Source organism: Camelus dromedarius, chromosome 14 (assembly GCF_036321535.1).
Source record: "Camelus dromedarius isolate mCamDro1 chromosome 14, mCamDro1.pat, whole genome shotgun sequence".
Classification (NCBI taxonomy): Eukaryota; Metazoa; Chordata; class Mammalia; order Artiodactyla; family Camelidae; genus Camelus; species Camelus dromedarius.
In genome coordinates, this window is record NC_087449.1 from 60,007,405 (window position 1) to 60,031,200 (window position 23,796).

The window sequence follows — 23,796 nt, forward strand, 5'->3', positions numbered from 1 at the left end:
GAGTGGTGAGAGGTGGCTGCGAGTTTAGCTGTGACATCCAGGAGGGTTTAGCAGCCTTGCCGCCAAAAATATGTTCATCTTTGACATACACTGACAGAGTAAAAATATTTATTTATTTTTTACCTTAGAAATCTGGTCCCACAGAAAGGCCAACCCTTTTTTCAGTTCATCATCTTGACCCTTCAAACAGGAAATCTTTCAATTAAGAGGTAACTTACATATGTCAATAAAAGCAATCTTAGAGGTGTGCTCAGATAAAATTCTTATAAACCAGTAATACAGGCAACCCTAAACTTCCAGTTGCTTCAGAACTCCTTCTGTCTGTCTGTCATGGACAGTCCCTGAAGGAGAAAAGAAAGTTAAGAGGTTGTCTGCAGATAAGGCACTTCAGAAACCAAGGAGAAAACCCAAGCCCGCGAGGAACGGTGCCGTGAGCCCTGAGCCCAGAGAGCTGCCAGCTGATGGGAAGGCCGAACCTCCCACCTCCAGGAGAGGAGCTACCGGTTTCTGGCTCAAACACGGACTGTCCCACCTGGCTCCCAGCGCCTGCTCGGCCCTGCACTGCCCACCTGGCCTGGCAAACATGGAAACCGGGCCACATGGCCGAGATGAACACAGCTTTCTGAAGCTTAGAGCAGCAGCTCCTGTGGCTGATGGTGAGGAATGTTTTCAGGGGCCCCTGCTGGGGCACACCGTGGGAACAGTCCCTTTTGCAAAGACCACGCGTTAGTGCAGATCAACACGTTAGCAAAGCAAGTATTATAAAAAAAAAATGTTTTAAAGCTGGTTAATACTCTTGATTTCCCTCCTGGTTGTCTGTTCAAGCTGCAGCCTATAAACCTGCTTGAAATCAAGAAGGAATCCCTCCTCTAGAGGAGACTTGACTGTGAGTGGCTACATCCAATGGGAGTGCGGAAAGCCCCCTTCCAGGCAGTGATCACGTGACACATGTGACCCCCCCACCCCCACCCCGCAAAGGGCTGATGTGAATCCTGGCGGCACATTCAACCCTTCCTTTTGCTCTAGGGGCTTGTGTTTAATACGGGCCATTGTGACAGAGCAGTAGTCAGAGTCTCTCTCGTGTCAAGAGGACAGACAGGGGTAGGGATCCTGGAACTTTTCTTCGGTGTTCTGGCTGCATACTCGAATCCCAGGGAACAGTGTGACGTGGTGCCAATTTACTGCCTAACGTGTGCAGTCTGTCAAGAGGGTCCAGGCCAGGAAGAGAGGAGAGAGTCATGCTCCAAAATGAGGCTGGCCAGGGAGCGCGGCATCCCCCTTCCTTCGGCCCACGTGAGGTGGCTCCTTTCCAGAAGTTGTACGAAGAAAAAGAGTTGGGCTCAGGTCAGAACTGGACCCAGCCTGTGCCTGGCTGAGTCTGGCTGGAGGTCGACCTGTAAAGGTTAGATAGGGAAGGGTGGGAGATCTCAAATGTTTGAAAATACAAAGGAGATAAAATGTGACTTCTCTCTGGGCAGAAACAGCTTCCAGAAGCCAGTCCCCCAACGTTCTAGAGTGGGGGCCAGCAAACTACAGCACAGGACTAGACCAAATCTAGTCCCTGCCTGTTTTTATAAATGAAGTTTTATCGTTTCATAGCCACGCTCATTCATCTATATACTGTCTGAGGTACTTCTGAGCTACAAGAGCAGTACTGAGTAGCTGGGACAGAGACCACAGCACCTGCAAAGTCTAAGCCGTTTGCTTTCTGGTCCTTTATAGAAAACGTCTGCTGACTCCTGTCTGAGAACTTAGTCCATGTAAGTAACGGTGAGGTTGGTACTGAGCACCTTTTCACCTTGACCCCAAGGCTTGAAATTTTATGGAAGCAGAAAAGGCCAGAGACCTTGCCTCAGAGGATGGGCCAAGGCCAGAGCCCAGGTTAACTCTCAGGCCAGTGTTCTAGGGTAGTTGGCGGGGAGGAGCAGGGGAAGAGGGAGGTACTGGGAACAAGCCAAAGCACTTGGTGAGATGATTTAAAGACCAGAAAGAGTTGCAGATGGTGGCTCCAGGCCACCCAATAGCAGAGAGCAGCAAAAAGCCTTCACGGAGAGAAATGGGCACTCTGGGACTCTGTCCTCTGGCTGGCCTGAAAATGTCCAAATCAGAGCTGCTGCTCCCAATGTCAGAAGGCACCTGGGGCACCCCCAGGTCTTCAGAGAAATGGCCCTGGCCCCAGTCCCACCACAGACGTGACCCTCCTCACCCCGTGGATTTGGTAAAGTCTCCCCAGATGTCAGCGGTGGCAGTAGTGGCAGGCTTGGGCTGCGGCCAGGACACAGTGGCACCTCCTATTGATGTCCCCAAGTCCGAAGGGAAGGGAAAGAAGAGAAGGAGACAGAGGAGTCAGAGACCTCTGTTTCTGGTTGTCTCGGTGACCCTAAACTCAGACTCACGAGCCCAGATGGCTGAGAAAGACACCCACACAGATGTGCTCTGGGCAACAAAACGCCATCCAGCAGCTGCGTTCCCACCACCCTCTCACGAGGCCTGGAGGCTCCTGGAGAAAGAGCAGAAGGCCACATTCCAGGTGGAGGGGACGAATGCCAGCGAGGGCAAGGGGCACGCCATCTATCACTTGTACCTGAAGCTGACCTTGTTTCAACTGTTTTGTTGGAAACTGTTTAAAATTTACTATCTCCTGCCCAGACATCTTGGATGGAGAATGCCCACCAAAACTGCAAGGTCACCTTCGTATAAAGCCCTCAGTCCAGAGCCTAGATGAACCAGCTGAGAAAATTGTGTGCCAGACGTGCGCCAAGTCCTGGGAGCCAAACTGGTTAGGGGTTGGGGAGTGCCTTCCAGAAGAGCTAACAGAGAAGCTGACTTCTGTGTGTATCTCTTCACTGGGGTGGGTGGCATGATGGGACGGCAGCGTCCGCTTTTGTGTTTTTTGTGTTTTTTCTGGCACCACTCCCAGTGCTGCCAACTGTCTCTTCTGAAGGCCTTGTGCCTGCCACCTCTGTCTTCCCCCCAATTTGCTACTTCTAATCTGCTCTGGGCTGGGAAACCAGATAAAACTAGGGCCTTCAACAGTTTAGTTTTGCAGTTCACTGACTGCCTAACGGGTATTATCTCATTTGAACCTTGCCACAGTCCCTGGGGGAAGATAGGCCAGAACTTTATGCAGGAAAGTCTCAGTTTCCTTATCTCTGAAATGGAGACAGTAACTACTTCATAGGACTGACTGGTCTGAGGATTAAATAAGTTAATACATGTGGAATGCTTAGAACAGGCCCAGTACCTAGTGATAATGACAGTATTAATAAAATGACCACGAACATTCAGTGAGGACTTACAATGTTCCAGGTATTGCTCTAAGTGTTGTACGTGGATTAGCTCATTTGATCCTCACAAGAAACCCATATTGTAGGTGTCGTTACTACCCCCATCCTACAGGTAAGAAAACTGAGGCACAAAGCAGTAGGCAATTTTCTGAATGTCATACAACTGGTAAGCTTGAATCTGAACTCAGCCAGTCTGGTTTTGGAGCACATATTAAGTGCTCAATAAATATTAGCTATTCCTGACTCTTACTACCTGACACCATTTTATTTGTAGACATACTCATTGTCTGTCTTGCACATTAAAACATAAGGCTTTGAGAGCAGGGACTTGGGGCTGTACCTGCAGTATTGCCAGGGCCTAAAATGCTACCTGGCACATAGCAAGGACTCCATACAGGCCATTCAAAATGCACTAGCAACGGAGGGAAGGCCTAAGACAGTGGCTCTCAGACTCAGCGAGCATGCGAATAACGTTAAGTACGCAGATTCCTGCCCCATCCCTGGTGATGCCAAGGCAAATGGTCCTATGATCTCACCCTGAGAATAAATCCGGGGGCCAGGGTAGGGGCCCTGCCTGACGACTCCTCCTGCCACTCTGCTAGGCTGAGGTATTCCCCACGGGGCTGAGGTTTGAAGCCTGACCTCCAGATAGGGGAGCCAATGCCTACACCCCTTAAAAGGGAAAGAAAGCAGGCTCCCTGTCTGGATCCTTCCCCCCAGTCCTGGATCCTGGTGAGAGCCGAGTGGAGAAAGTCAGCTGGGGAAGGCTAGGAGCACCAAGCTGGGCCAGGCAGGCAGGGTGGGGATGTCGAGGGACTGGGCTGGCATCCCAGCACTATCAGAGGCTGGCATTAGGCACTAACTTTTGGAATCCTGGCGTCTCCAAAAGGCAGTCCTTACACCCTGAACAAGCACCAGCGCGGCTTGCTGGGGGAGATGCCTCTCAGCTTTCCAACGCCTGACAGCCTCACTGAGGAGCTTGCTCCAAACTAAATCTTCAATTTTATTTCCTACCACTCACCTAGGCACTCTTATGCTGCATCTACCTCCCTGAATACACCAAGTGTTTAAACGTCTGAGCCTTCTTCATGCTCTTCTCCCTGTCTGGAATGCCAAGTGTCCCTTGCCCCAGTCTCCCTTTAAGGCCCATTCAATGCCACCTCTTCCATGAAGCCTCTCCAGGTCATGCCAGCAGGCAGTGAATCTGGTCTTTGTGCTCATGACTTCTCTCTCCTACTGGAGTGAGCTCCCTGTGAGCAGAGACCGTGTCCCCATGACTCACTCACTCAGTGAGCAGCCTCTGAGAACCAGGAACCCACACGCAGATGACTTCACAGCAACAAATGAGTTGCAGCCCCCGCCCATCGGGGAGGACAGACGCCCTGAGTGGGTAAGCGGTGGGAAGGGAAGCAGCCCTCACCCAGTGTGGGAAGGGCCAGCTCTGTGGTGCCCACCTTCCAGTTTGTCACACACAGGTACTAAGTGACGGACCACTGTGAGTGAAGGAGGGAAAGCCACGGGGCCCCCGCTGCCAGGGAGGAAGCGGAACCCAGAGGTGCAGGTTTAGCAGCAAGTACAGTCACCCTCGAGCACTGACCTGAACTGGGAGTACCTGCTGGCGGGACGATGGACCCCCCTACAGACGACTGCTCCCCAGGGGGCGGGATCAGGGTGGAGGTTTTCCCCCCTGGGGGAGGGGGAAGCAGGCTCAGTCCTCCTGTGCTGGCGGGCCGGGCTCGGGGAGACCCAGCTGTTCCTTCCTTCTTCTTCATGTTCTAAAGAGAGGAAAGGAATGCAAACCAGTCAGTTCTGCTGGAGTCCCACTGCTACTGGAAAACTTGAGGAGGACCAAGGTGACCACCAGGCCCCAAACGACTGTACAACTGAAACACGGTCAAGAACCATCCGTCCAGCATTCTTGTTGTTATGAGCTGTATTCAATTCATCACAATTCTAAAACTATCACAAATACATTTAATTTAAAAACATAGCACCCGACTTCATTAATCATCAGGGAAATGCAAATCAAACTACAATGATATACCATACACACCTACCAGAGCCGCTCAGACGTAGCGTGTCAACACTGACAAGGGTATGGAGCAACCAGAACCCTCACACACTGCTGGTGGAAGTGTAAACTGGGAACACTCCTTGGAAAAACTGTTTGAAAGAATCTTTAAAGCTGAACATATGAACTGATGCCCCTGCCATTTCACTCCTAGATACAGACCCGACAGAGGTGCATACGTGTGTGTGCCAAGGGACGCGTGCTTGAACGTTCAGAGCAGCACTACCTGCAGTAACGCCAGACTGGAGAGTACCCAATGTCCACCATCAGCAACAGGCAGATGATGGATACACCCTCCTAATGGAGTGCACCGCCCCGGAGAGAACAGGCGATCTACGTGCAGCGATGCTCTTACAGATTCTGCACTGAGTACAGGAGTCATTCACAAAAGAGTATGAAGTGCATGATTCAACTAATAAAACATAAAAATAAAATCTAGGGTGTTCACAGTCAGGACAGCGGTCGTGGAAGAGAGCCGGAGAGGGGCTTCCGGAGTGCTGATAATCGTCAGCTTCTTGATCTGGGGGCTAGTTTGTATGAGCAAAATTGGTTTTTAAAAACTCACTGAGTTCTGCATTTATAACGTGTGCCCTTTTCTGTATGTGTATTATACCTCAACAAAACATTAAAAAAAGAAAAACAAAAACTAAGGTGAACCACAAACCAGAGCAGCTACAAAGATGAAGACGATGTGGTTCCTACCTTGTAAGGAGAGGAGCAGCTTAATCAAATGCTAAGACCACAGTCTTGAAGCCAAAAGCCCTCAAAGACCTCAGTGTGAGTCCCTGTGCCGGTTACTTCTAGCTCTATGACCCTAGGCAAGTCCCTCACCCTCTCTAGACCTCCACTTGCCCACCTATAGAAGGGAGAATGTTTAATTCATATGCAAAGTACCTAAAAACACTACCTGGCACACAGCTGATGCTCATTAAATGTTAGTTTCCTCCCAGCAAGATACAGATTCATATCCCAACCAGTCCACTGGACATGACCTGGATTTTCTCTTACGGGCCAGTTGGCCAACTTCAAGGGTCCCAAATCATCACCAGCATGAAGCAGAAAAGAGGAGAAAGAGATAGTAAAGAAGAAAAGCATTATGTAGGGTTACAAAGCTTCTTCAGAAAACAAATCCATTGGGTCCTTGGTTCCCCCCAGATCACTCCAACCCCACCCCCACAGCCAGGTAAAGGCCAAGTCTTAGCAGTCCAGCGCAGCCCAACCTTCCTATCCTCACCAGGAGCTAATGGGGAAAGCAGGAGGCAGGGCAGCTCAGGACAAAGACACAGGGAGCCAAGACAACATGGTGTGTCCAGCCCAGCAGAAGCTGCCCATGGCTCCCAGTGCCCGCCCTTTCCTGCCCAGAGTGCTCCCGAATCTTCCTTTCTCCAGGGACAAACCAAGACACAGCTTGGGATAAGCACACTGACCCCTGCTCTAAGAGCCAGGACAGAGACACCAGCCCTGGCAGCAAGTGACTGACGTTCCTTCTCAACTCAGAGGCTTTGTACATGCTGTTTCTTTTCCTTGAACCACCCTTCGACTCCTCTTCCCTTCTTTAAAGATCACTTTTTCCAGGAAGCCTTCCTTGGTTCCCCCTAACTCCGGGCTGCACACCCCTCCTCTAGGAGCTCACAGCACTGAGGACATCCCTAGGTGGTAGAACCTCTCCTGTCATGTTGTAATCCCATCTTGACTCCCCCATCTCAGCTCAGCTCTGGGCTCTACGACAGCAGAGTCCTCTCATTTGTCCCCAGAACAGTACCTGGCACAGGGCAGCTGCTCAGTAAATGTGCTGAACTGTGAGAAAAGAGTGGTGGGCTCTGGGCTGGGCTTGGTGTGGTGGCCAACACGGCCAAGCAGCGGTGGGACTCACCGCAATGTTGAGCTTGATGGTCTGGCCCTCCTTGAAGCCTAGGTCCAACTTGGGGCCTTGATCTGGGTTCTGGGCTTGTTTTGCAAATTCACACTGCTGTTTCACCCACCTGGGGAGAGAACAGGAAGGAAGAGGTGAGGAAGAGGCGAGCTGCCCTGCATTCATGCACTCACTTCATTCCTACCTGCCATCAGTCCAGGATGAGGCTTTTACTGCAGCAGGGTGGTAGGAATGGAGAGCAGCTTCGGAGTTAGGCCTGAATTCAAATCCTGGCTCTGACACGTAAGCAGCTGCATGCACATCAGTTTCCTCATCAGCAAAATGGGACAATTCTCTAAGCCTTAAAGACTGCTGTGGAAATTCCACGAGATCACTTACATAGAGGATCCTAATAATGGTCTTCAGGAAATCTGAGAACCTGGCCCTCTCCTCCTCAGCACGTGGTATGAAAACTGAGACAAGGTCTCCACATACCTCCCAAGGGCTTATAAAGTAGTTGGTGAGGCAACACAGACACCCAGGAAGTACAGAGCAACAAAAAGGTCCCCCACCCTCCACACAGCACCCCTCCAGCAGCCACGCGGAGCAGAGAAGAGCCAGAGGCACCCATGAGAGCAGCTGCACACTCCCCAGTTGCTGGCAGCCAGCGGTGGAGGCCTGCAGATGGCAGGGGAACAGAATTTCCTGCCCTTTTAGCTTCAGAAAGGACCACCAAGGTGTGTGCTGGGTGGCCTGGGAATCCAAGCAACCCTTATCACATTGTGGAGGAACAGGCCCAGAAAGGCCAAAGGAGCCTGGCAAGGACACTGGCTGCTCAGGGGCCTGGCGAGTGAAGAGATGTGACACCTCAAAGGCTGGGCCAGCTGACTGAGGCAGCAGAGACGGGCCTCAGGAAAAGGAGATGACTTCAAAGCAGAGATGAGGACTGGTGGAGTGCAGAGAGGGCAATGTGCCCCGCAGGAGAAGTGAGTTTTCCTGAGGCTCTGCTAGCAGATAGATCACACACAACCACCTGGGTATCCTAACCTGGGAGATCATTGTCTGGGGAAAGGGGGGAGGCATTAGCACGGGTCTCCTGGAACCACTCACTTGAAATGGTCCTGCAAGGCAACATTGAAGTCAAAGGCATCACCTCGGTCCCCGAAGCCAATTCCAATAAACGCCCGGCGCCCTGGGGGACAACACACGATCAATCCCACTTTCCAGAGGCAGAGAAAACCCTTCTCAGAAGAGGAGGTGCCAAGTCCTGTGCGTACCGTTTCCATCTTCGATGCGGATAACGAAGTACCTGCTGGAATCCGTCACACTCTCCACAGCTGTGCCAGGAAACTGATCCACTGGGGCCTGAGCAAAGAGCTCCCCTGAAAGCATAAGGGAGGGTGAGCCTTGAGCCCCCAGCAATCTGTTTCCATCACACTACCAGGGCCTTCATCCTGGGAGGCAGATGGGCAAACCTTACTCTGGGATTCAAGTCAAATCCATTTTGGCCAAAGGGAAAACTCAGGAATATAACCCAGGGAAAGTTTAAGTCAGAGGCGGTTAGCTTACAGGTCAGATCCAGCTCACAGTTTTAGTATTTTTAACTTAACATTTCAAAATCAAATTACCTGTAAAATAATCCAGATTTCTGGCTTCTCCTAGCCAGAGAAGCTGAGCAACCCAGGCCTCCATTTCCACGTAAGAATGATGGGTTGGAGCTGTGGCCACCCATTCCATCTGCCTCATCCATTAACATCAATGGCCTGCACCCTGGGAGCCCTGGTCCAGGTAGATCACACCTTTAAAAAAGGCCTGGTCTCCAAGGAAGGACTCTAGAGGGCAGGTGAACCCACTGGAAAGGAGGAGGGTTTTTGCACTCAGAGAAGAATGCGAAGCAGGCAGATTTAACCTAATCTCAGCACAAAAGGGTGACTGCTTTTAAAAGGAGCCCTTGTGCTCACTGGATCCCAATCTTAGGAGCTGGATCATGGACTCAAATCATAATGTGGATAGGATACGGAGGATGAATTAATTACAAGGATTCATGGACCGGGATCAGATCATCTGGAACACGGATGTGGATTCCTGACCCAACCGAAGTGCACTCGTGTGGGTTTTTATTTTTAGTTCAACTTAATTGGCTATTCCAAAGGTTTTTTTGTTTTTGTTTTCCCTATTTTGGACAATTGGAGCCCTTAAGTTGCACGATGGAACTGTGTTTCACATTTTTTGATAAAAGGTGCAAAGTGAGGACCTGGAGATATATGCTAGAGCAATCTCCTTGGAATGATTCAGCATGAATAGATGGTAAACACTTAAAGGGGAAAAAGGGGGGGTTTGTTTAAAATAGTAAATCAGTAAGTCACTTCCAAATTTGAAGAAAGTAAAACTGGAGTTGAAAAATAAGCAGATTTCCAACTGGCTATTACTGTTTTTCTTTGGGGAAAAAACAAAACAAAACAAAACATTTAAAACAAAAAAAAAAGACCCCTTGTGAAATGCATACTCTTATCAACTACAGCTCTCCAGGGCGCAGCACAACACACACCTGTGAGCATTTATGACTGGCGTCATTTTGGTGGGTGCTGATCTCTGTTGATGTTTTAAGTATTTAACCCAACAGTTTCTACTGAATTCTATGGTTCAGAGGTGCCTGTGCAATCAAGGCTGAACTGAATCAAAATCAGCGGCCCTAGAGTTTGTAGCTTCTTGTTAATCTCTCTGCCCCTCTCTAGTTTGGTACCTAGGGATCTTGGATTCAGCTGGATGCCTTCAGCCTAGAGCAGTGGTTCTCAACCATGGGTTATTTGTGCCCTCCCTCCCCCCAAGGGACATCTGGCAACATCTGGACACATTTTTGATCACCACAACTTGGGGGATGCTATTGGCATCAAGTAGGTAGAGGCCAGGGATGTTGCTAAGTATCTTAAATTTGACTTAGACCACAATACTCAGCTGGCCCAAATGTCATTAGTGCTGAGGCTGAGACACTCTGGCCTAGAGTGATTGGAAGGTGAGAGACAAACACGACCCAGTGGGCATGACCCCAAACTAAGAGCATCTTGGGGTGGGTCCTGCAGGTGAGGCTCAACTTTGAGCAGTGGCTGTCACACTAGGTGGTCATCTTAAGCCAGTTCCCAAGGTCCATACAGAAGAGGTGTTGCAGTTTCCTTGTGACACCCCCTGGGACATCCCAGCAAACCTCACAGCCAGAGTTCTCTGGTCTTGCCATGGCAACTGTCCCTTCAAACTCCTCTGCTGCCAATGCTCAATCACACTCATAACAAATTAATGCTTTGGGTCACCCTGCAGTTCACAAAGTGGATAAATATGTGTTCACTTTGTATTTCCAACAACCTTGTGAAGTAGGAGCTAATGTGATCTCCATTTCAATAAAAAGGAGGACAAGGTACCAGAGGTCATGCGGCTTGCCTGAGGTTCCACAGCTCAGATGCAACTGATGCAGATCTGAGAAAAGGCAGCCAGTTGCGCCTATGAATCTTTGTGCTTTATTTGCCCCACAAAGCAAAACCTCCACGTTAGAAAAAATAAATGACCAAACACCGGGGCACCTGACTGAGCACGCAATGCACCCGATCCCTGCTCTGGCTGCGGGGGTTGGGATGATTCCAGGCCGTGTCGCAGTCCACAGCTCACCCAGAGGCACTGGTGGTGCAGGGCTTCTGGAGCGATTTCGCCAAAGGTGACAACTGCCAGCTGACCCTGGCACAACCCAGCGTGGCTTGTCCTCTCACCATAAAAAGAGCTGAGAAGGGCAGTTTCCAGCTCTTTCGGAATGGGTGTGGTCAGTCTGGGAAGTTACCATTTAGTCAATAAGCAGAATTCCTGAGACCGGGAGCTCCGCAGCAGAGGGCTGTGCGTCTTCACCCAGCCTGTCTTCCAGGCAAGCTCTGCACCCAGCCTGTCTTCCAGGCAAGCTCTGGGGCTTCCTACTGGGGACCAGCCTGCAGGTTTCTCTTCCCTGGGCTCCAAAATTCGTATTTTCTTAAGGACCCACAAAGAAGAGGTGCTCGACAGGAAACACTCCCTCTTAAACTAAAGCTTGGGGGAATGGAGACGGCTTCTAGGTATACTTGGGCCTCTGATTTCCAGGACAGGTTCCCACAATCCCTGAGCATCCTGGCCAGGCCCGGGCTGCCTCGCCCTGCACAGGTGGGTGGTATGGTACCTCAGCCCCATGCCGGCCTCCCGTGCGTTTACCTGACGTCCTGTCCTCCAGCTTGATGTAGGCCACCTGCCCTTTTGCAGTGATCCGCAGCCGGCCACTCCATGATGGCTGGTCCAGCTGCCACTCCGCAGCCCTAAGGGGACAAAAACCATTGTGCCTCTGCCAGAGGCTCCTGCTCCATTCCCCCAAGGCAGGGGATGGGAATGGGAAGGGCACGTGGGCTGCCTGCTCTAGACCAGGGGTAGGCAAACTTTTCTGAGAAGGGCCATACGACCTCTATCCCAACTGCCTGCTCTGCTCCTGCAGAGAGCAAGCAGTCACGGTACATGAGCAGGCTGGTGCTTTACGTATTTTAACCAAATATTTTCTACTGAGCATGGCTTGTTCCAGTGAAACTTTAAGGACAATCTAGACTTCACATAATTTTCACATTGTGAAATATTATTCTTTAAAATTTTCCTAACCACTTAAAAGTGTAAAAACTGTTCTTAACTTACGAGCCAGACAAAAACATAGTGGGCCGCAGTTTGCCAACCTCAGTTCTAGATTATAGAGAACCTCTCTGAAGTATGATTCCGGTTTCTCTCTGTAGAGGAAGCAGCTACTGGGGCCCATGGTCTGTTAAAAATCCTGCTAGGCTCAGGTCATCAAAGTGATCATTTGGGACCACTGAGGCCATCTTGGAGAAAAAGGAGAGAGGGGAGCAACCACCAGCGAAAAGGGAAAAGGAGAGCAACAGGACATGTGAGAAGAGTGAAAGAGTGTTCAAGAAATATATTCTCAAAGGTATCCTAAGCAGAATTGAACCCAGGAAACCATGGACCTATCACAATGGCCTCTTCTAAAGCATTAACTTCACATTTTAGTTCTAAGAAGCAGCTCAGTAAAACCCCCAAAGAGCAAAAACCTTGGGTGTTTCCAAGAGGCTTTTCTTGGAAGTCCCTAAGCATATGCCGTAACTGTGGACGCAGGCTGTTTTGAAGTTCACACAAAGTGCAGACTCTCAATTCACAAGTCAGCCGACTCAGTTTCCGTTCCTCTTCTTGGAGCAAGAGGCCTTAGACTCAAGCTAAGACAGCCCTGAGGATGAAGTACCAGAGTTGGCAGTTTCCTCTGTGCCAACCTAGCCAGCCCTGACACTTGGTAATCGCACTCTGAGAGACCAAGAGACACCAAACTCATCCTACAGAAACGGATGGGGGTAGACGAGCATCCCTAGTTTGGTGGCCCATCTCCAGTTGGATGATAGAAATGTGTTTTTGTTATGTTATTACCATTGCCTTCATACTATTTTAAAATTATGTCACCGACGTAGCAGGTGTTCAACAAAATACTTGTCCACTAGAAAAGCAGCTATGAGCCCTGTTAACACAACTGGAAAGGAACAAAAGGCCAGACATGTGGACACTCTATCATTCTTGTTGTGCAGGCCAATCTTGTATTTCCAAATCACTTGGACAAACACTACCTTCAAGAGCCCTCCCCACCCTCCTATGGTGGCACAAAATAGCCATAGGCCAGGTTGTCTATATCAAGTACATCTTTTTCTCTTTTTAATATTTTTCTTCTTGTGATACATGGTAACAAAATGCAAACAGTACAAAAAGATATACAGCGAAAGGAAATCTCCTTCCAACCCCCTTTTTCCACCGGTCCGGCAGTTTCCGGTGTTCCCTTCGAGATAGTCTACATCTACAAATCTATGCGTATTTATTCGTCCCAGGTGAACGTTTCACTAGAGAAGTGCGGATTGATTCCTTCCAACTGCCACAGCCTGTGAGAAGGGCTGGAGTTCGTGCGGTAACAGATGAGCCAAGGAAGGGTCCCTGGGTTTTTAACATCAGCTCAAAAATTCTCGGGATGGGTCCTGTTGACCGATTCTGGACTCCCTTCCTTCCTTCCTTTTCCTAGGGGATTTCTGGCTGTGACAGGGCCCCTCCCCCTTCAAGCTTTTCAAGGATCCCTTCAAAGCCATTAATTAGGGATGAAAAATACAGGTCTGTGACACCACTGCTCCTGACCACGTTGAGGGTCCCCAACGACTCACCGGAGTCCCCAAGCGCTAGATACGGCTTTAACGCCTTCCCCGCCGCCGGGAGCCCCATGCGTCGCACTGAGACAACCGAAAGTCTGGGTCCCCCTCTCTGCCCTAGCCTCGAACTGGAAGAAGCCACAGCATTACCTCCCCCCTCGCTCCTGGCCCTTGGCCCCTCAACGGGCCGGGAAGGGAGGTGTTCTCGGCTCCCACAGTGGCCGTGTCGGGGCGGCAGGGAAGCAGGGAAGGGGTTAGGTCGGGCTCTAGCCTGGCTCAACAGCGGGTGCTCACCTGTAACCACGGTTCGTGGCCCTCGGCGGGATGCGGTAGACGTGGACCTCTGGCTTGACACACAGGACCGACTCGTACTCTCCCTCCTCCATCTCGACGCCCAGAGCCTGCCGGACTTCCGCCTCCTTCCCCACAGCGGGGGCGGCAGCTGCGCGACTCTATGACCCGCGTCAGGCTAGAGCGGCAGCTCACGGGCCTTGTCCGCTCATCGCCCGCGCGCCCCCTGCTGGAGGCCTGGCTCAAGACAGGAGGCGGACGGATCCAGAACTGACTTGATGAGGAATAGGGTCGTCTGGAGGCTTCCGCTTACAGGGCCACAGAGAAAACTGTAATCTGTTGTGTGGTTGTGGGTCAGCCCCATCGCTTCAACACTCAACCTGGTGTCCAACTGGCTGAGATTCAAAGCTGTAGATACCTAGACAGCTCACCCTGATGCCTTTTTCTTCTCCAGCCTTTGCTCCCTCTGCAGTTCCTGAATGTCCTCGCATTTTCTGATTCTGTAAGACTCCACTGAGGCTTTTCCTCCTAGAGAAATCCTTACCTGACCCACCAGTTAAGTGCGATGTCCCTAGCCTGCCACCCTTTTGCTAACCCACTATGTGCCCAGAGGCCCCTGTGGCCTAGATTCAACAAAAGGTATTTAAAGAAGCAAAGTTTATTAATAACACAGGTAATTTTAAAAGCATCCAGTATTAACTTGGATTTCTCAGAGAATGTTATAGGAGTTACATCTAACCATAGTCACATTCTCAAAATCCCTTCTTCTCTGCCATTTTTGAAGGAGAAATAATAAAATGGCCACGCTTAGGCTAATTCTTGGCTTTATGCTTACTGCTTGCTTTTAGAAAGATCAGCAAACCTGACTGTCCAGACACTGCTCCCAGCCTGAGGCCCGTTGTTAAAGCTGAAGTTACTGATTTCCCTATTTGTTTTACCTTACTCTGGCAATTGAAATTTAAAATCATGTTTGGATTCTGAGTCATTCCCCCAGGAAGGGAGTCACAGGACATTGCTCTTGGGAGAATGACCAGACCCTCCGAAGTTCCTCCTGGCACCTGATGAGTCTGATCAGATAAAAAAGGTCACAGATTGATGACCCTCCAGACCACTGAGTGGTCCCACGATGCTGGACAGGCTCGCTGGGATTTAGGAGGAAGCTTCACCAGAGACTCTTGATGATTATATCACCTTTTACATCCCAATTTGTTCACTGTGTAATCACTAAGCCCCAATCCTAAGACGGGTTTACAGTTTTGAAGGCACTAGTCTGCTGTGAGTCCCCTTTGCCTGGCAAAGCAATAAAGCTGCCTCTTTTATTCTGCACTCTAAGACCCTGTCTCTGTGTTATTTGGGTTATAAGGGACGGGGGCCAATCTTTCTGCAACATTCTCTCATTCATTACACAGATATTTAATTAAGTGCTTACAATATGGCAGGTCCTATATAGGGCACCGCTGATTCCAAATCTCTGATTCGCCAATTTCTCCCAAACTTTCTCCACCTCCTCTTCTCCTTCTTCTCTCTCTCTTTTCACTCACTGTATAAGCTCTTTATTATAGTGTTGATCTACCCTCTTAAATCAAAAAATTTTTTATTATGGTAAAACACACATAACATAAACTTTACCATTTTAACCATTTGAAGTGTACAATTTACTGAAATTAAATACATTCACAATGTTGTATAACTATCACCACTATCTATTTCCAGAAATTTTCATCATCCCAGGCAGAAACTCTATACCCATTAAGCAATAACACCCCATTTCCCACTACCCCCAGCCCCTCGTAACCTCTGTTCTACTTTCTGTATATGAATTTGCCTATTCTGGGTACCTCATCTAAGTGGAATCGTATAGGTATTGTCTTTGTGTCTGCTTATTTCACTTGGTATAATGTTTTCAAGGTTTATCCACGCCATAGCCTGTATCAGAATTTCATTCCTTCTAATGGCTGAATGATATCCTATTATATGGTGTAAAAAAAATTGACAAACTGAAACCTCAATTAAATAGTCAGGAGACCAGAATTGGGAGCTGTCACATCCTGGGACCATAGCAGAGCCCAACAGGAAAAAGAACGACTCCCCTTCTTTCCTGGCAAGGACTCAAGCAATGAAAAGCCATGGACCCCTTGTTTACTGTGGCCCTCCCAACTGCCTTTTCCCCACTGTCAAAGAGTTCTGCTTCCCCTGCCCTGAGGGAACTTGCACATGGCTGGCATGGTTGCAGTACTTGAGTTACAATTCTCTGCTGATTTCAAGTAAACCCATCTTTGCTGGAGAAATTCTGGCAGTCTATTTATGTCAGGTCAACGATGGACACACCACATGTTGTTTATTCATTCATCCGCTGAGGGACATTTGGGCTGTTTCCACCTTTCAGCTATTGTGAATCACATTGCTGTGAACACTGGTGTACAAATTCCAGTTCAAGTCCTTGTTTTCAATTCTCTTGAGTATATACCCAGAGGTGGACCTGGTGGCCCATATGGGAATTCTATGTGTTGCTTTTTGAGGAACTGCTGAACTGTTTTCCATAGCAGCTGCATTGTATGTTTCCACCAGCAAAAATTGGAGAAAGGGTTCCAATTTTTCCACATCTTTGCCAATTCTTAATTTCCGTTTCCTTCGATAATAGCCATCTTGGTGGGTCTGAAGTTAACTTTTCTTTATGTGAATTGATTTAACCTCTAATTTCAACTTTGCTCATTACCCTGATTCTGCACAACAATGAAGAAACTGAGAAGTGACTCAGAAAATGAGATTTCTTCCTCCTAGTTCTTTGGTCCTGTCTCGTTTTCCTAAAGTCCTGCAGTGGCAAAGACAGAGCTCCCCTTAGAAGCTGGAGCAGAGAGATACTGAGATGGGAAGGGAGGGCACATGCCCACAGTGACAATCTTATACCCTTACTTCTCATCATTCTGTTTACATGTCTGCTCTCCCACCAGACTACAAGCTTCTTGAATGTGGGACCCTGTCCCTGCCACCTGTGGACCCCTGTATTCAGCAGCACAGGGTCTGGCACAGACTAAGTGCTCAGTTAGTAAATTAGTAAAGGAGTGTTTGTGTGTGTGTGCATGTTCCATTGGCTTCATCTCAAAGCCAAGAGGCAATTTCGGGATGGGCCACCATGTTTTCTCTTTCACACTCTGACTCTTAGCATCAGTATGTGCTGAACAACAGGGGGAAGTAGGGTATCCCAGGAATAAAGCACCTGGACCCACTTAGTTGGGGAAACTTCCAGCTGGGAGAGCATCTAGGACCAGCTCTTAAGAGCTAAACTTTGGGACACCGTCCACCATCAGCACCGAGTTCTATCACTTCCTCTCTGGAAGCCAAGCAGCAAGAAGTTGGCCTATGGTGACTGTTTTGGGCCTCCCCCTGTGGCTGCTGCTGGTAGGACACCTTCCTTTCATGAACCTGGAAGGGAATTCTCACTCCATATGGGGGGTGAGAGTGGGGGTGGGGGGATGGAGAGCAGCCAGATCTTACAATGTGTTCAGAGCACTTCCGGTTCTGGAAAGATGGACATTGAGCACCTGCTATAAAGCAGGTGCTGAGTGCTGGGGCCACATAGGTTAGGCCCACTCAACTCCTGCTTTCATGGATCCAAGAGTGGAGGAGACAGAAAGAAAAAGTAATTTAATTTACAATGCATATGGAAAACGGCTATGATGTTGGAAACTCACAGGAGCGTGTGAGAGACAAGTCTGGGGGCAGTCAAGGAAGACTCTCTGAAAGAGGTTACCTTGACACAATAATCCCTGTGATGTAGGCGAGGCAAGGATTGTTATCCTTTCTGTGTAATCGAGCCACTGAAACAGTGACCAGCCCAGGGAAACTACACTGCGCTCTAGCTGCGAAAGGTCAGTCTTATTCCCAAACCGCAACCACAGGGCACGACCTGCCTGAAATGCATTTCTAAACCTTTGCTGCTGAGAATAATTGGGCCGACTGGCTATTTCCAGGTTAACTACATTATTTACCCAACGAATTCCATTCAACCCAACAAGCAGAGTGTAGGCTCAGATAGAGCCCATGTCTCATATGTGAGGAGGTGACAGGGATGCAAATCTCGCCGTGATTCATCGAGCTGCATTCTGGTAGGTTCAGGGCCAAGGTGGGGGTTTGATGTGAGCAGCTTTCCTTGGTGGCTTCCAGAGTGTATATGATAGATCACTTATCATCTTTCCCTGCTATATTTTCCTGCCATCATAGACATTTCTAAGAGAAGTTCCCCCATTTCTCACATGGGGAAACCACTTATAAAAGGACACTAGATAACAAGACAATCTTGAAAAAGAACGAAATTGGTGGACTCCCACTTCGCTATTCAATACTTACTGCAAAGCTACAGTAATCAAGACAGTATAATACTGGTATAAGGATAGACGATAGATCAGTGGAATAGAATTGAAAATCCAGAGATAAACCTTCACATTTACAGCCAGTTGACTTTCCATGAGTGTGCCAAGACAACTCAGTTGAGAAAGGGTAGAAATGAGAAAGAATTTTCAACAAATGGCACTAGGACGAGACATTTACATTCCATGTGCAAAAGAATGATGCTGGACCCCTATCTCACACCATATACAAAATGTCATTCAAGATGGATCATAGACCTAAATGTATGAGCTCAGACTGTACAACTCTTAGAAGAAAACACAGACATAAATCTTTATGACCTTGGATTTATGGCATAATAAGATGAATCTAACAGATTCTTAGATATGACACTAAAAGCCCAAGCAATAAAAGAAAACATAGATAATTGGGACGTTAACAAAATTAAAAAACTTTTGTGCTTCGAAGGACAAAAACAGTGAAAGTACAATTTATATAATTTGAGCAAAAATTTGCAAATTACTTATCTGACAAGGAACTTGCATCTAGAATATATAGAGTTCTTACCATTGAATAATAAAAAGATAAATAACCCAATTTATAAATGGACAATGAACCTGAAAAGACATTTTTTTCCAAAGAAAATACACAAGTAGCCAATAAGCACATGAAGAGCTGCCCATCGTCACTAGCCATCAGAGAAATGCAAATCAAAGCCACAAGGAGATACCACTTTATACTTACACCTGCTACCATAGCCAGAATTTAAAAAAAAAAAAGACAGATAATAAGTGTTGGTGAGGAGGCAGAAAATTAGAACCCTCATACATTGCTGTAGTAAGTATTGAAAGGCCCTTCCGTCTCCCCTGCGCCAGGCTACTGCTGGTGGGAATGTAAAAACGATGCAGCCACTTAGGAAAACAGTATGGCAGTCACTCAAGGGGCTAAACAAAGAGTTACCACATGACCCAGCAATTCCACTCCTCGGTACACACCCAAGAGAAATGAAAACATACCCACACACAAGAATTTGTACACAAATGTTCGTGGCAGAGTTACTCATAACAGCCAAGAAGTGGAAACAGCCCAAGTGTCTATCAACTGAGGAATGGAAATACAAAACATAGTATATTGGCTATAAAAAGGAATGAAGGGCTAATTCAAGCTACAACACGGATGAACCTTGAAAACATTTGCTAAGTGAAAGAAGCCAGTCACCAAGGAACACATACTGTATGATTCCATTTAAATGAAATGTCCAGAATAGGCAAATTTATAGAGACAGAAAGTAGATTAGTGGGTGCCTAGGGCTGAGGGTGGGGTGGGAGGATTGAGGTGATGGCTAAGGGGTGTGGGGTTTCTTTCTGGGGTGATGAAAATGTTCTAAAATTGGAGTGAGGATTGCATAATTCTTGAAATATATTAAAAGCCATTGAGGGAGGTGGGTATAGCTCAGTGGTAGAGTGGTGCATGCTTAGCATGCAGGAGGTCCTGGGTGCAGTCCTCAGTATGTGCATTAAATAAATAAATAAATAAAAGCCACTGACTTGTCCACTTTAAGTGGATGAGTTGTGTGATACATGAGTTAAATCTCAGAGAAGCTTTGAGCAAGAAAGTGCTTTGAAAGGAGGATATAGCCTTTATTTGCCACCCACCCCACCCCCACTTCTGTCCTCAGATTCCATGCCCTTCTGCTGCTGGGGTTGGGGTCTTCCCCTTCTTGTCCAGACTCTCACGGAGGTTGTAAGCTCCAGGTGGGGACAGAGAAGGGGCCGGATCCCCTCTGGAGCCTCTGGCCCCCTCAGCTTGTGGAACACTGGGGCCTGAGAATTCTGAGGCTGAGAGAGCGCTTGCTGAGGTGGAGGCAGGGGACAATGGGGGGTGTGTTTGAGAGGTGGGAGAGGTTTCTGGCAGATGGGTCATCTACCCCTGGGGCAGGAAGGCTCAGAGGAAAGGGGAATGCTTAGGGAGCCCTAAAGGGAAAGAAGCAGGGAGAAGGGAGCAACTCCACTGGAAGAGAGAGGGGCTTGGTCACAGCACTGACTTCTCTGTGCCAAGTGAGAGCTTGAGTCCTTCGGGAAGATGGAGCTGCAGCCAGGGTGGGGAGCGGAGGTCTTATTGGCAGCGCAGGGGTGCAGGCCTGGAGGGTAGGACGGCAGGGTAGGCAAGGTTGGGGCAAAGGACAAGGGAGAGGGGATCGGGGTCAGCAGCTGTTAGGGGTATGTCCCCTGTGCCCCTGGTAAACTGCAAGAGCCGTCAGGGCACCCAGTGTCCCCCCAAGGCCTGACACGGTGCCCCGCAGTGTCACATGCAATTGTTGATTGCATGGGTAAATGAATGAGTGACAAGCTTCTTTGGAAACAGGATAATATGTTGAGATAACCAGTCTTGGGAGTCAACCAGGCCTGGGTTTGAAGGCAGTGCCTCTGCCGACTTGCTGTGTGGTATTGGACAAGACATTGGGCCACTCTGAGCCTCAGTTTCCATATCTTTAAAACAGGGCTGAACCCACTGACCTCAAGGACAGGAAGGTTAGAATATCGTTTTGCAAACATGCCCAGCAAATAGAAGGTTCCCCTGTGGATGTTGGCTGGTCTGTCATGATTTAGAGTGAAAGAAGCACCATCAAGTCCCTCAAGGTCCTGTGGTCTCACTGCGGGGTAGGATTTAATCCTAGGAACTAATTAACAGTGAGAAGAGGTCGGTGGAGTCCCTGTAGAAATGTTGGTGTTGCCTCAAAGGAATTCAGAGGCTGGAGAGAGGGCTGAGGTGGTTGGAAGCTTGGAGAAGAGGTGGGAGCTTGAAGGATGAGGTGGGGGGTGTTGAAGAGACAGAGAAGTGGGGAGCGGGCACAGAGGTTGGAGGGGGGCAGTCTGTGGGATTGGGATCGAGGAGTCTGCCCAGATTCTACTGTAGAGCACAGGGCACTATATTCAATACTTTGTAATAGCCTATAATGAAAAAGAATATGAATATTATGAATATATGAATATATATATAACTGAATCACTATGCTGTACGCCAGAAATTAACACATTGTAAACCAGCTATACTTCAGTAAATTTTTTTTTTTTAAATAAGGGGGAAAAAAAGAAGCATTCTCACAGATATAGAGAACACACTAGTGGTTACCAATGGGTGGAGGGAAGGGGGAGGAGAAATGTAGGGGCAGGGGAGTAAAAGGTATAAAGCATTATGTAAAAAATAAGCTGCAAGGATATATTGTACAATGTAGGGAATACAGCCAATGTTTCATAATAACTGTAAATGAGTATAATCTTTAAAAATTGTGCATTACTAGATCGTAACCCTGTAACATACAATGTTGTACAACAACTATACTTCAATAAAATATAAACTGAAAAAATTAATGGGATATGAAATAAAAGCAATGCAGATGAGAAAAAAAAAACAGTGTTTGTGCAGCGGATGGTGGTACAGTCAAATAGGCTGGCTAGGAGAGGCAGAAGGAGAAACACTAAGAAAGGCTTTAGAAAGGGAGGTGTCCAGGGCAGGATGGGGGTGCTTTGGCAAACTACCCATTGCCATTGGAGACTTCAGGGCCATCAAGACAGATGTTCCCCACTCCTATTCTTTAGCCCCAAAAAGAATGGAGTTTCCATCTATAGAAGCAGCAACCATGACACTCTTGGGTTCTCTTTAAAATGCATGTTATAGTGGGGGAAAGGTACAGCTTAAGAGGTAGGGTGCATGCTTAGCATGCACAAGGTCCTGGGGCCAATTCCCAATACCTCCTCTAAACATAAATAAATTACCATCTCCCAAATAAATAAACTTTTTAAAAAGCACATTATGATATTAAAGGCTCTGAGAGATCCTGCAGGAAAGAGACCACTTTATTTTATTTACTTTTGGCAGAGAGGTAGGTCTATTTATTTAGTTTTAGAGGAGGTACCAGGAATTGAACCCAGGACCTCATGCCTGCTAAGCATACACTCTACAACTTGAGCTGGCACTTTCCAGACATGTTTGACGTCAGAATCCTTTTAATGTGGTGTACCTCATGGGACCACTATTCCCAAAAATGTCTGTTAGGAAATGCTGCTGTTGGAAACATTTTTTGTTTTGGGGGGATCCAACAGGCTGTGGTTCAGTTCTTGCGTTGTAACCTGTTCAGATTTTTTTTCACTTGTTTGGTTTTTTTGGGGGGCAGGTAATTAGGTTTATTTATTTTTAATGGAGGTACTGGAATTGAAACCAGGACCTCATGCATGCTAGGCGTGCATTCTACCACTGAGCTATTAACTGCCCCCACCCCTGTAACCTATTTGGTGTTGAATCTTGGGCAATTCACTTTGCTCCCCAGAGCCCCCTTTTCCTCAGAATCATTGTGAGAATGAGGAAAAATATGTGGCAAGCTCTTGGTTTTCCTACGTGCCCCACAGGTGCAAGGCCTGGCACCACCTCCTCCTTTGAGCCAGGCTTCACATGGTCGGCTGAAGAGGCAGTTAGATAATGGGCTTGGTGAAACTTTGATTGGATTTCTCCTCTGGGAAAACAGCGTTTGATGCCCCTCACTTGGTACCCTTGTTGGCCCTGGCACAACGGACAACACAAATGCCCAGATGTACGAGGAGGGTAGGATGAAGTCTCCCGGGGCCCAGCCAAGTCTTGACCTGAGGACTGCCAGCAAGAGGGCTAGTGTTGAACCCATCATATCAGGAGTCATCCAGGTAAGAACCTGGCCCTCATGTTCTGATCCCTCCACTCCCAGCAGGCACCTTTCCCTTCCCCTGCCCAGGTTTCCTCCCCATCTGCTTTTATTAAGCCTCAGGTACAAGTGACACAAAACCCAGTTCAAGCTGGATTAGGCAGGAATGAGAAACAGCATGGGTAGCTGACAAATCTACATGTAGACTTCAGGTATGGCTGGATCAAGGTGCTAAATGAGTGTCTCTTGGCTCTGCCTTCCTCTGTGCCATCCCCAGGCAGACTCTTCATGAAAAATGGCAAGAATTGCTCTGGTCACTCCAGGCTTACATGTCCCCATCTTACATCATCAGGCTTAGCCTTCTCAACAGGAGACCCTCTTTGTAATAGGTGAAGAAAGTCTTTGGTATCACTGTCTTTGGCCCAGATTATAGTCACATGTTTATCCCTGAACCATTCACCATGGCAGGACAGAGTGGCCTGGATCTCTTGATATAATGTGGAGTCAGAAGTGGCACTCAGCTGGCTCTGCTGAGCCCCATGGGCCAGATAGAGACAGGAAAGTTCCCATAAAAGAATGTTGGCTTCTGTTACCAAAAGAGATGCTGGCTGGGTGAGCAAAAAAAGAATTGCCTACTTACTCTACTAGGTGCCTTCCGTGGCCTTCAGCCTCCCCTACTTTAATTTCCTTTATTCCCCTGACAACTGCTCAAAGCTTCCATCCCTGACCCCACCCCCCAGACTGCAACCTAAGCTCTCATCACTCTTAACCTCTTCCCATCAAAAACATTTTAAGTGCCACGTGGCACGAACTGAAGAGCCCAGGGAAGACCCTCCTTCTCATCTACTTTTCCCAGAGCTAAAAATGTCACCATAAAAAAAGTTGACATTCCCCTGAGTTGAGTATCGCCCCCTCCCTGAAGCCTCTGTTATAAATCATGGCTTCTCCTGGACCCAAGAAGAGGGCTGAAGAGGGGCATCTTGGAAAGAGGCTGGGGCAAACCTTCAGGACTTCTTTTACTTGCCCATTTATTTTTTTAATGAGCATGGCCATGA

The 23,796-nt window shown here is 48.2% G+C and overlaps 2 protein-coding genes across 4 annotated transcripts in view; one reads left to right on the forward strand and one right to left on the reverse strand.

Annotated features, from left to right (window-relative positions):
* Positions 1 to 91: 91 nt before the first annotated feature.
* Positions 92 to 13,872, reverse strand: NECAP2 (NECAP endocytosis associated 2). Of its 3 annotated transcripts, XM_011000901.3 has the most exons (8): positions 13,726 to 13,872; positions 11,432 to 11,532; positions 8,488 to 8,592; positions 8,321 to 8,402; positions 7,232 to 7,340; positions 4,885 to 5,062; positions 2,207 to 2,291; positions 92 to 1,394 (listed from the first exon to the last, which is right to left on the reverse strand). In XM_011000901.3, exons 1-8 carry the CDS (start codon positions 13,815 to 13,817, stop codon positions 1,346 to 1,348), a joined length of 801 nt encoding a protein of 266 aa, XP_010999203.1. In that variant the 5' UTR covers positions 13,818 to 13,872; the 3' UTR covers positions 92 to 1,345. The 3 variants fall into 3 exon arrangements, with proteins under 3 accessions (XP_010999203.1, XP_010999202.1, XP_064350089.1); XM_011000900.3 differs by lacking the exon at positions 2,207 to 2,291; XM_064494019.1 differs by lacking the exons at positions 2,207 to 2,291; positions 8,321 to 8,402; positions 11,432 to 11,532 and having other exon boundaries at positions 13,726 to 13,869.
* An 8,747-nt stretch (positions 13,873 to 22,619) lies between these two features.
* Positions 22,620 to 23,796, forward strand: part of SPATA21 (spermatogenesis associated 21) — a gene marked incomplete at its 5' end in the record, with an annotated part of 35,289 nt that continues 34,112 nt past the window's right edge. Inside the window, one exon of the mRNA XM_031465554.2 lies at positions 22,620 to 22,763. Within this exon, the coding sequence (XP_031321414.2) occupies positions 22,620 to 22,763 (144 nt within the window). The remainder of the gene's footprint in view (positions 22,764 to 23,796) is intronic.